At 51.6% G+C, this 9,995-nt stretch overlaps 1 protein-coding gene across 9 annotated transcripts in view; it reads right to left on the bottom strand.

The window, feature by feature from the left end:
* Positions 1-9,989, bottom strand: part of FAM118A (family with sequence similarity 118 member A) — a 33,212-nt gene extending 23,223 nt beyond the window's left edge. For 2 of the 9 annotated variants that reach the window (XM_034643444.1, XM_034643447.1), the window contains exons 1-3: positions 9,837-9,987; positions 9,151-9,212; positions 7,400-7,460 (exon numbers count right to left, since the gene is read on the bottom strand). Coding sequence is in view for 1 of the 9 variants with exons in the window: in XM_019803434.2 (XP_019658993.1) it covers positions 2,591-2,731 (141 nt within the window). In the remaining 8 variants the exon portion in view is untranslated. Of the gene's footprint in view, positions 1-2,590; positions 4,002-7,399; positions 7,461-9,150; positions 9,213-9,836 lie in introns of those variants that run through there. The other 7 variants (XM_034643446.1, XM_034643449.1, XM_011229508.3 and 4 more) reach the window with 5 other exon arrangements.
* Positions 9,990-9,995: the final 6 nt, after the last annotated feature.

Below are 9,995 nucleotides of genomic sequence, written 5' to 3'. Positions count from 1 at the left end.
GCTCAGGGCGTGATCCCAGCGTTCTGGGATCGAGTCCCACATCAGGCTCCTCCGCTATGAGCCTGCTTCTTCCTCTCCCACTCCCCCTGCTTGTGTTCCCTCTCTCACTGTCTCTCTCTGTCAAATAAATAAAATCTTTTAAATAAATAAATTAGAATACCCAAAAACTGTACTAGACGAAACACACACTTCCAGAATGTTCCCTGAGCCACAGTCCCCACCAACCAGGCCAGGCAAAGCCTCAGAGGCAGATTCTCTGTAGCTCTGCTCTGGACAGAAAAGGAACGAAAGGGACCGCGCACCCCGCCCAGACGGTGCAGGGGTTCAGTGGTGGGTGTCCCCTTGCCACCCCCTTTATGACCGTACTCCAGAAGGGTTTCCGGTGGACACGAACACAAATGACTTATCACAGAAGGAAGAAGGGCAGGTGGCCCAACGGAGCAGAGCGGGAAGTGGTTTCTCAGGGGGCGTCCGCGTGCCCCAGGGGTGCGGCGTCCTAGCACAGATGGAGCCCCGCCCCACTCAGCAAGTGTTCCCGGGGAACCAGCCCCCTCAGCCACGCTGAAATCCAGTCCGAAAAAATATAAGAAAGAGGTCCATTCTTAGCTGACGTAAAACAAGAACCCTAAACCAGCTACGTCTCTACCGCCAAACTATACCGCGGTCTACAAATTTTGCAGAATCCCTTTCCCCCAATTCCAGAATATTTACCGCAGACAAGGAAATACACAGAAAAATCACATTGAAAAAGCCTATAACCCTACAACCTATGAGCAAGAACCGTTACGAGCATTTGTACCCGGCCTCTAGACGGTTGACATGTTTCCCATCATTTGAGTCCAAAGGTCACGGCCCACTTTTTTCCATGCGTTATAATAAAAGCATTTTCCTGACAACCATCTTTGTGCACAAAGATTTTTTCTCTATTTTGGAATTATTTTTTTTTAGAAGAGATTTCTGAGACGTAGAATTGCTGAGTTAAAGAATATTGTAAAATATTTCAGCATATTGGCAGACTACCTTTCAGAAAAGTGGTCAGCACAATATGTGGGTGCCCTGACTGAAAACCTTTCTACACGTGCAGTCTTGTTTTTTTTAAATCTCAGAATCAGGTCACTAAAAATAATTTCCCAGGGTAGGCAGACAAGGCTTAATCACCCTATGGCATCATTAGATTTTAGAGCTAAATGGGACCCTAAGAGCATCCCCTGACAAGGCACACAGAACAGGGTAGACGCCTGGATGCCTCCTCCCGCCCCACCCTGCCCTGCCCCACCCTGCCCTGTTCAGAGCTTCCAGCAAAATCCCAATGGCCTCTGTGACCTTTCCCCAAACGTTAAGAAATCTCAGACCGCAGGCAGGAAAAATGCTGCTCCCAGATGCTTGTCATCTGTCCAAAGGGAAAGGCTGGCAAACTTAGGGCCGGTTCTCTGCCTTCACTCCATCCTCCTTCCCGCTACAAAGTTACCATCGCAGGCACCAGGGTCAAATCTTTTTTTTTTTTTTAACCCACTAGATATTTTCTTAAGAAAATAACAAATATTGGGGTTTTCCACTACATTAAGAAACCCTGGATGCCAGCCCCGAGATTTCAATGGCTGACCTAACTATTCACCAATCTTCGGTGTTAACAACTATAAAACACGAATTCTTGGGGCGCCTGGGTGGCACAGCGGTTGGGCGTCTGCCTTCAGCTCAGGGCGTGATCCCGGCGTTATGGGATCGAGCCCCACATCAGGCTCCTCCGCTATGAGCCTGCTTCTTCCTCTCCCACTCCCCCTACTTGTGTTCTCTCTCTCGCTGGCTGTCTCTATTTCTGTCGAAAAAATAAAATAAAAAAATCTTTAAAAAAAAATAAAATAAAATAAAAAAAATAAAAAATAAAACACGAATTCTTGCTAACTGACCAAGTTCTGAAAACTCGAGAATCTCTCCGGTAAAAGGTGCTCTGGAAGCTCGATTTGCTGAGTCAGACGGCTCAGGCTCCAACCTGCCAATGAGGGAGTTGTCTTAACCTCCCGCTTCAGGATGGAACTTGAAACTCATCCCTCCTCAGCCTGACTGGATGAGTTAGCAGGAGATGCTTATCAGGTGACTAACCCAACTGCCTCCCCCCCCGCCCCCCAAAATCATGCTCATCCCTTTGACATAGTGATTCCTGGGAAGGGGCCTTTTCTCTCAGCCTCCTCTACATGACACTGTATTTTTTAACCAGACCCAGGTCAACCAAAGACTTGAGAAATGCCCCAAACGGCTTCCACAGTAAAGACCTTTAAAACCTACCTGCCCTTCTTCCCGTTCTCGCGCACCTTTGTGCCTGCCGCGTCCTACGCACGACTGTCGTACACACTGGAAGCCTAAACACTGCATTTAACGTCTGCAAAAGGGATGAACAATTCCAGCTTCTGTGGGCTAGACTTCACTCCAAAATTATGTGATCCCCGAGTTTTCCAAAAGAACTTATCTCTGTAAGTCTGAACACTTACAAACAGGTCCCGGCTGGCCCTCCCGTGCCATCTGGTGCTGGTGTAAATGCTCAAACCTCTTTCTCTGCTGAGAAAGCAGCTCAAACAGAATCCCAGGCTCCTACCTCAACAGGCAGATGCGACTCTAGACTTTCACACCGCTGGGCACCTTTCAGGATCAGAGCCGCCCAACAGGGACGTGCCCAGTGATGTGGAAACTGCACACACGCGCTGGGATGAGCTGCCTGCCGCCCATATTCAGGCATCCACGGCTCGAACCGACACTGCACGCTGGAGACACGACCTCACTTCCTGCTCTGTCCGCAGAGTTCACAGCAGAGCCAAATCTCCCCAGAACCTACAAAGTACCCCCAAATCGCTCCTTCTGAAACCAAGGGCCAAGGAAGACATTTCCAAAGCAGCGAGTGCCAGACCCTCGACGCTCCGGCAGGACGGCCGGCCTCTGCCAGCCGGCGTCCATACGCAGCACCACTCTGCTAAGCCAATCGGATTCGTGACAACAGCAACAAAAGCCTTCAGAGACCTTTTAGAAGCTGCATCTTTTGGTTTCCTTGGTGACCGTGCCGTCACCACAGTTTGCAGGCCCAAAGCCAAGTCATCATAGCAACCCATTTTTTTTTTCAAGGACCTATCAGCATTTTCTGAAAGCAGACTCAGGCCCCAACACAGATCTGTCCTTTTCATCCAAAGCCGTGAATAAAAGTCTTCACAGGATGTTTTCTGCTTCAAATCTGAGATCATGAGTATTTTATGAACTAGCTTCAGAGTAGCCAGAGACTGCCTTATTCTTTGAACCCCCAGCAGCCAGCATGAAATAAACGTTCATCACACTGAGTCCAATGCAAAAGAGAATCAACTCTGAACACAGCCCTTGTTATTTACAGCTAGCAAAACAAAGTAGAATCCTAACTCCCTAACCGCACTGTGCCAGACCGCTCCTGACCTTCCCCTACCATCCTGCCACCTGCTAACCATGCCTGGGCACAGTCCCCGCACTCCTAACTCTGGACCTCATTGTGGGACTTCTTTGGCCAACGAGAGATGGGCAAGCGAGCAAGCATTTGGTAAGTACTCTGACTCTGGAGCCACCCGTCTTGGCACTCGAGCCCCATAAAGCCCGGTCTTGCCTCCTGGGAAGGTGAACGGCCTCTGGCCTCTGGCCTCCATAGGACAGCTGAAGCACAGAGTCAGACACCCCAGTACCCGTCCACCCAACACGTCAGGGGCTGCCTGGGGCTATTCGGTGCCAGTCAAGTGGCCGGATCACAACTGCAGGAGATCCAGGGAGGCCAGCCAAAGACCCGCGGAACCAGGCCCGGACACTGAACCGCAGAACAGACCTTTGTCTGAAACGCTCACTACCCCACTGTTCGCCGCCGCCAGCAAGAGCACAGGGAGGGAAAAGGAGGACCACGAAGTGTCAAGCAAAGGAAAAAGGGATGAATGAGTGCTCCAATCCACAGTTTTGACGGGGAGGGAGAAAAATGTTTGTCAAGAATAATCTTCATTAAAGGGGCGCCTGGGTGGCACAGCGGTTAAGCGTCTGCCTTCGGCTCAGGGCGTGATCCCGGCGTTATAGGATCGAGCTTTCTATTACAAACTACACTTTCACATCACGAGCACAAACCACGACTTAGAATCTGTGTGTTCCCTCTCTCGCTGGCTGTCTCTATCTCTGTCAAATAAATAAATTAAAAAAAAAAAAAAGAATAATCTTCATTAAATTAGCATAACAAAAAAGTTAAATTGAAACTAATTACTTTCTATTACAAACTACACTTTCACATCACGAGCACAAACCACGACTTAGAATCTGTGGGGTCCTCAAAAGTACCCTTAGAAAAACCTCTTCATTTTTGCCCATACATGAACAGCATGAGACAGCAAGGAGAGGAGAGCTCTGGAGTGTGTAGCCTGGTTACGGGGAGAGTGCTGCACTCCGATGTACGCACAAAATACATTCCTCTCACAGCAGGGGAGGGGACGCTGCAAATATCTGTCCGTTTCCGGCTGTTAGCTTTTGCCCCCCCCCCCCTGGAGTGGATCCCCAGAGCGATGGCATGAGATGCTCTCAGAACACGTGGAAGAAGTCTGACGTGGTCACTGTGACTGTAAGTGACCGGCAGCGGGGCCCGTCTTGGTAGAACATACTAGCAGAGCACAGCCTGCTGCTGGTACACAGTAACCCACGCGGAGACATGTCTCGATGTGCTGCTCACAGCAGACAGGAGCCTCGGACACAGGGCTGACCGTTCAACGGTGCGGGAGCAGGGGCGGAGGACAGGCACCCTGCGCGCTTGAAAACCCGCGTCTAACTTCTGACTCTCCAAACACTGAACCACTAATAGCAAGAGCCACAGGGATCATTTTTTACTGTGACACAACGTTTACGGAAGGATGAACCGTTCATGGAGGTCAGTGCGCTCGGATTTAGGCAGATCGCAGTCCTCGGACCCGCCACACAACAGAAGGTAGCTGCGAACTACGGACAGCCGGACAGGATTACCGCAGTTAGCTGCGTCCCCTTCCCTGTTAGCACGGCGTCTCTACGTTTGTTCACATTTTCTCTCCACGGACGACGTCGTGTACAGCCTAAATCTTCATGAATTTTAACTTTTTTATAACAGATTTGTGTAGACTTTACGGTAGTAAATGATAAAATAGACTAGAATCTACAAATATGCATTCATGACATACCTTTTTCTGAATTTTTTAGTTCAAGGCTATGCAGCTTGTTTTTTTTTTCAAATTGTCACAAATCTCAAAAAAAAAAATGTCCAATATATTTACTGAAAACAATCTGTGTGTAAGTGGACCCACACAGTTCAAACCCGTGTTGTTCAAGGGTCAACTGTATTAAGTGTAATCCATGGAACCAGTGTGGTTCCTAAGGACTGGAATGTCCTACAAGGAGGCCCAAACCCAGCTGATGAATTCTCACTTCGCCAGGGCGGGCCTGGAAGCCTGGGAAGCAGAAAGCAAGCCCTTCCCGGCGCGGCTCACAGACACTGGTGGATAACACGGTCCTCTCCTCCGACTCTGTTGGGATTCTCACACACTGCCTTTGTCACAGTAACCTGCCCCCCACACAGACTCGGGCACAGAGGCTGAAATCACTGGGCAACCAGAGCAGGTCTTCAAGGACAACTGACAGGCATACTTCCAACCGCAAATGCACCCTCTGGGAGCCATGAATGTGCTTCTGGCGAGTCAGGCTAGCAGGACTAGCTGGGTTCACCTGGTCTGGAAACAAGGTGCAAAGGCACAACAACCAAGCCCAGAACTGCAGAAGCGAGGCCTAGCCCCGAGACCACAACTGCAACAGAGGTAGCCCTGGGGCCAGCACGGGGAAAACCCGACAACCAGAGCTCTGGAGTCAAGAAAACACCGCCCCTTCCCCAGCAGGGACACCTCTCTGAACCGGTTTCCAAACGAGTCAGCTGGGAACTCCACCACCCACACCACCGACTGCTGTGCAAACTTCCGGTCAGTCCACTATCCCAAAGGTTCTTCAGCTGTAAAACGTTTACCGCTGTGAACTACCCGGGGCAGAGCGGACGGCCCTCGGCATCGGGGGCTTCTAGCTGGACCACACACTCATTTAGCCACAGTTCTGTTTCGACTTCCTCCCAGCCGTTACTAACAAGGCATCTTAAGGACGAACAGTTTTTCAATGTACAGAAAACACAAAACCTTAATTTGAACACACGACACTTAACCATTCATTTTTTAAGTGCAGTCAAAATAAATTACAACACACACCAAAAAAATGCTTATTTTTAAGTTACAATGTATTCATTTGTTTCTTGAAAGCAGTACGTCCAGAGTCGCTGGGGCATATACCGCAAAGGAAGAAAACAACAAAACCCAGCACTCATAGAAAATGTGAAAGTCACAGTTTGGTTCCAATGGCAACATTACTTACTGACGTTTTCTGTACCCTTATTGGATTCAGGGGAAAGTACTCGGGCACTTTACACGCATTATCTCACTTAATCCTGTCAAGAACCCTGAGAAGTGGTCATTACTACTGCCCCTCACCCAGCCAGTCACCATGGTAAATACAGTTCTGCACACTTTCTCCTGACACGAGTGCAGCTCAGAACGGCAAACAAATACACCTGACATTTTACCAGGAACCCCGCCAACCACTAGTGTTCTCTGTTTCACAGTTTGTCCATCAGATGAGACACGTCAAATTAACTCAAATAGACACGTTACTTAATGATAAGCCAATAATGGTAAGACACACCACCACAAAGGCCAAAGGCAGGCTGAACCACCAGCATTTAGCCATCCAAGAAAAATAAGAGATGTTCTAGAAAGTAAACCCCCAATGAGACATAACATTACAGAATTCTAGAGCTGGAGGGATCCAAATGGTTATGGNCCGCCCCCCCCCCCCGCGGAGTTAGGGACAAGCTAGAAACTCACTCCTGGTTCATGGCCCCTAACCTTGCACCATCCTGAGCACTGCCTGCTCCCCTGGGAGTCCAAAACTTCATCTAAAGCGCTCATTGCAACTAACGCACCTCTTTTTACCACCAAATCTTCACACACACCCATGGTGTTTAGCTGACCTACAGTGTCACCTGCTTTCTTCTTATGCGGCTCACTTTCCAAAATGTGAAGACCGACAGCCGCCGTGAGGCAGGTCTACGAGGCTGCAGCTCCGAACAGTTTTCCATTAGGTCTAGACTGGCCCACCATCCCCACGGTCCATGCGGACTTCGGCGGAGACAGACCAGACCCCGAGGGCTGGGCAGGAACCAATGCCTCCTCTCACAAGGACATCAGTCTCCCGGCAAGGAGAGGCTCGGGGCTCTAGCAGGGTCTCTAGGAAAGAGGCCAGCCTCAGGCATTAACCAGCCAGCTGCTGGCTGCACTAATTCACACCGGGGTAGGTTACTTACTCTGGGTCTCTACTTCCGTTCTCTGTAAAAAAGGAATCCCATCTCAAGTCTCGTAGGGTTGCTGGAAACATTAAAAGGGTAACATTTAAAAGAACACAGCCTAGAACAGGATGCTTCCCACTACACCCTCTATGTGGCTGGCTGTCGTTCCTGGATTTAATTAGTTAAAATTAAACAAATCTACAAATTCAGTTCTTCAGTGCCACCAGCCTAATTTTAAGCAGCCTGCTAGCCGCATGGGACTAGTGCCTCAGAGAACACAGATCCAGAACACTTTCACCACCACACAAAATCCATGCCCTTGGCCACTGACTACATCCTCACTTGTGTGGACTACTGAGAGCCATCCTGCTGCGGGTCCCACAAGGTCTCCGGAGGGCCATTTCTGACAGGACCCATCTGAACTTGCCTCTCCTTCAGGGACTTTCCATTTCCTTCAGGGCCCCTAAGTCCAACCTCCAAATCCTCTATCCTATTCCATCTCCGAGAACCTGCCCCTTCACGCTGCCCCCCGTGCCACGTGTGCATCTCCTGCGTGGGCGTTGGGCTCACAGTGACACACAGACATACAGTTACCCTGATGACGCCCTAGGACCACCCACCCTTTGGGCAAAAGACCAAAACCTCTCCTACAGGGACTAGTAAGTTCCAAAGTCAATTTCCAGGCAGCGAAGTGTAGGCTCCTACAGGAGAGCGCTAAGCAGCAGTCTCTGGGGTCTAGACTTGAGAAGCACAGCCATGCTTGAGGAAGCCACGGTCTCCACGGCCACCATCCCGGTCTGGGACCCCTCTACCCCTCACCCAGCTTCATCCAGACAACAGCCCCCCCTCCCACCGCCACAGGCAGTGATCGTTCATAAACACAAAACCCGTTTCACTCCCCTCCTTAAACCCCTCCCTGGGCCCCGATTCCATGCCTGCATCCTGAGCCCCCACCCCCAACCCCACCCCAACTCCAAGTCCCAAACCCTGCACTCTGCCAAACTTCCCGATTTCCCCATTCTGGTCTCCCTGGAATCTTCCTCAGTCCTCCCCACTGACCAACTCCTACCTTCCCTCAGCCCTGAGCTGCATCACCCTTTCCCCAGGAGACAGAAGCAGTAATTCAAGAAAGGACCAAGGGCATGAGCCTCAGGGAACAAAGCTGGATTCACCCCACTTAAGATTCCCTCTAATACTACCCTGAGGACCTTTTTATTAACGAAGCAATACATCTCCAGCTGTCCCCCAGATGGTTTTCTGCTCCAGGCACACTTGTTTCCAAAATCTGCTGTGCTTTGAGGCAATACCTCTCTGCCTTTTTTTTCTCTCTCTCTCTTTCTCTCTTTTTCTCTCTCTTACACGCACACACACACACACACCACCCCCCCTCCCTGGCATGACTGTGGCAAACTTCTCAGCCTCAACCTTCAAGATCAGCGCACCTGTCACCCGTCAGCTTTCCTCCCCTTCAAAAAGCCCTCCGGAACACTACCTCCCGGGCGCTGGGCTCCCACCCAAGCTGGGCTCAAGGCCACTACTCGGTTATTATCACCCTGTGACAATTACCTACTTGCTTACCCCTCCCCAGTCCACCCCCCCGCCTGGGGCCCTGAGAGCAAGGACTCTGTCATCACCAGCTCCAGTGCCAACTCCTGGAAACCACCCGGCATTCAAAAAAAAAAAAAAAAAAAAAAAAAGATTAGCCCCACGAATGAAAAAATTAAGCCAAGGAGACAACCTCAAAGCCTGATTTGCCCTAACTCCCTCACCTGCACAGTTCTCCCTTCCTCCAGGAGGTCAGATCGGTTCTCTAGACTCTTCTGCGGGGCCACTGGAGTCTCAGCAAAGAGCATTAAAAGTTAAACACTGTCCCTGCTCCGGCCTCGATGCAACAGTAAACACGAATGAAAACGTGGGGGCCGAGATCGCACCCCCTGCTAGGTTACAAAGGGTCATCAGGTGACCTATTAGCTGCCCCTACTTCTTTTACGTTATCAGGAATTTCCACACCCCAGGGAAGACTGTCACAGACGCCCCTCGGGGATCCTGGACCTCAGGTTTGAGAAACCCAGCCTGGAGATGAGCCCAGAGGAGACTGGACGCTCAGAGCGGGTGGTAGAGAGAGGCAGGGGGGAACCCCGGGGTGGGGACGGCGGCCCCGAGCTCTGGGGGAGGGGGTGCTGGGGATCGAGGGCACCGAGGGCCTGCGCACCGGGACGAGTGACCCGGGGCAATCTCGGGAGGCCCTCAGGGGGTCCGGGCGTCTAGGGGAAATCCTGAAAGGTTTCGGGGTTCCGGAGTCTTGGAAGTGGCAGGGGCCAGAGGTGGCCAGGGACTGCGCCAGGGTCTCGGGGACCAGAGGTCCCAAGGGGCATCTCGGGGGCTGGAGGACCCCGGGGAAGGCGGGGAGGGGTCACCGGGACCGAAGGGGCTCCTCCCCGCCCGGCCCCCTCACCTGCGGGACCAGCTCCCGTCGCCGCCTCCAGCTCAGCGGTCCACCTCGCCTTGGGGTCTCGGGGCGGCCCCGCGCTCCCCGCGCTGGGCGGGGCCGGCAGAGGGCGGCCTGTGAGCGGAGGGCTGCGCGCGCAGCCGGGGCGTGGGCGGGGGCCGGGGC

The sequence above is a fragment of the Ailuropoda melanoleuca genome, chromosome 15 (assembly GCF_002007445.2).
Source record: "Ailuropoda melanoleuca isolate Jingjing chromosome 15, ASM200744v2, whole genome shotgun sequence".
Lineage (NCBI taxonomy): Eukaryota > Metazoa > Chordata > Mammalia > Carnivora > Ursidae > Ailuropoda > Ailuropoda melanoleuca.
Note: the sequence above shows the minus strand (reverse complement) of the source record. Positions and strands in the feature narration are given on the sequence as shown.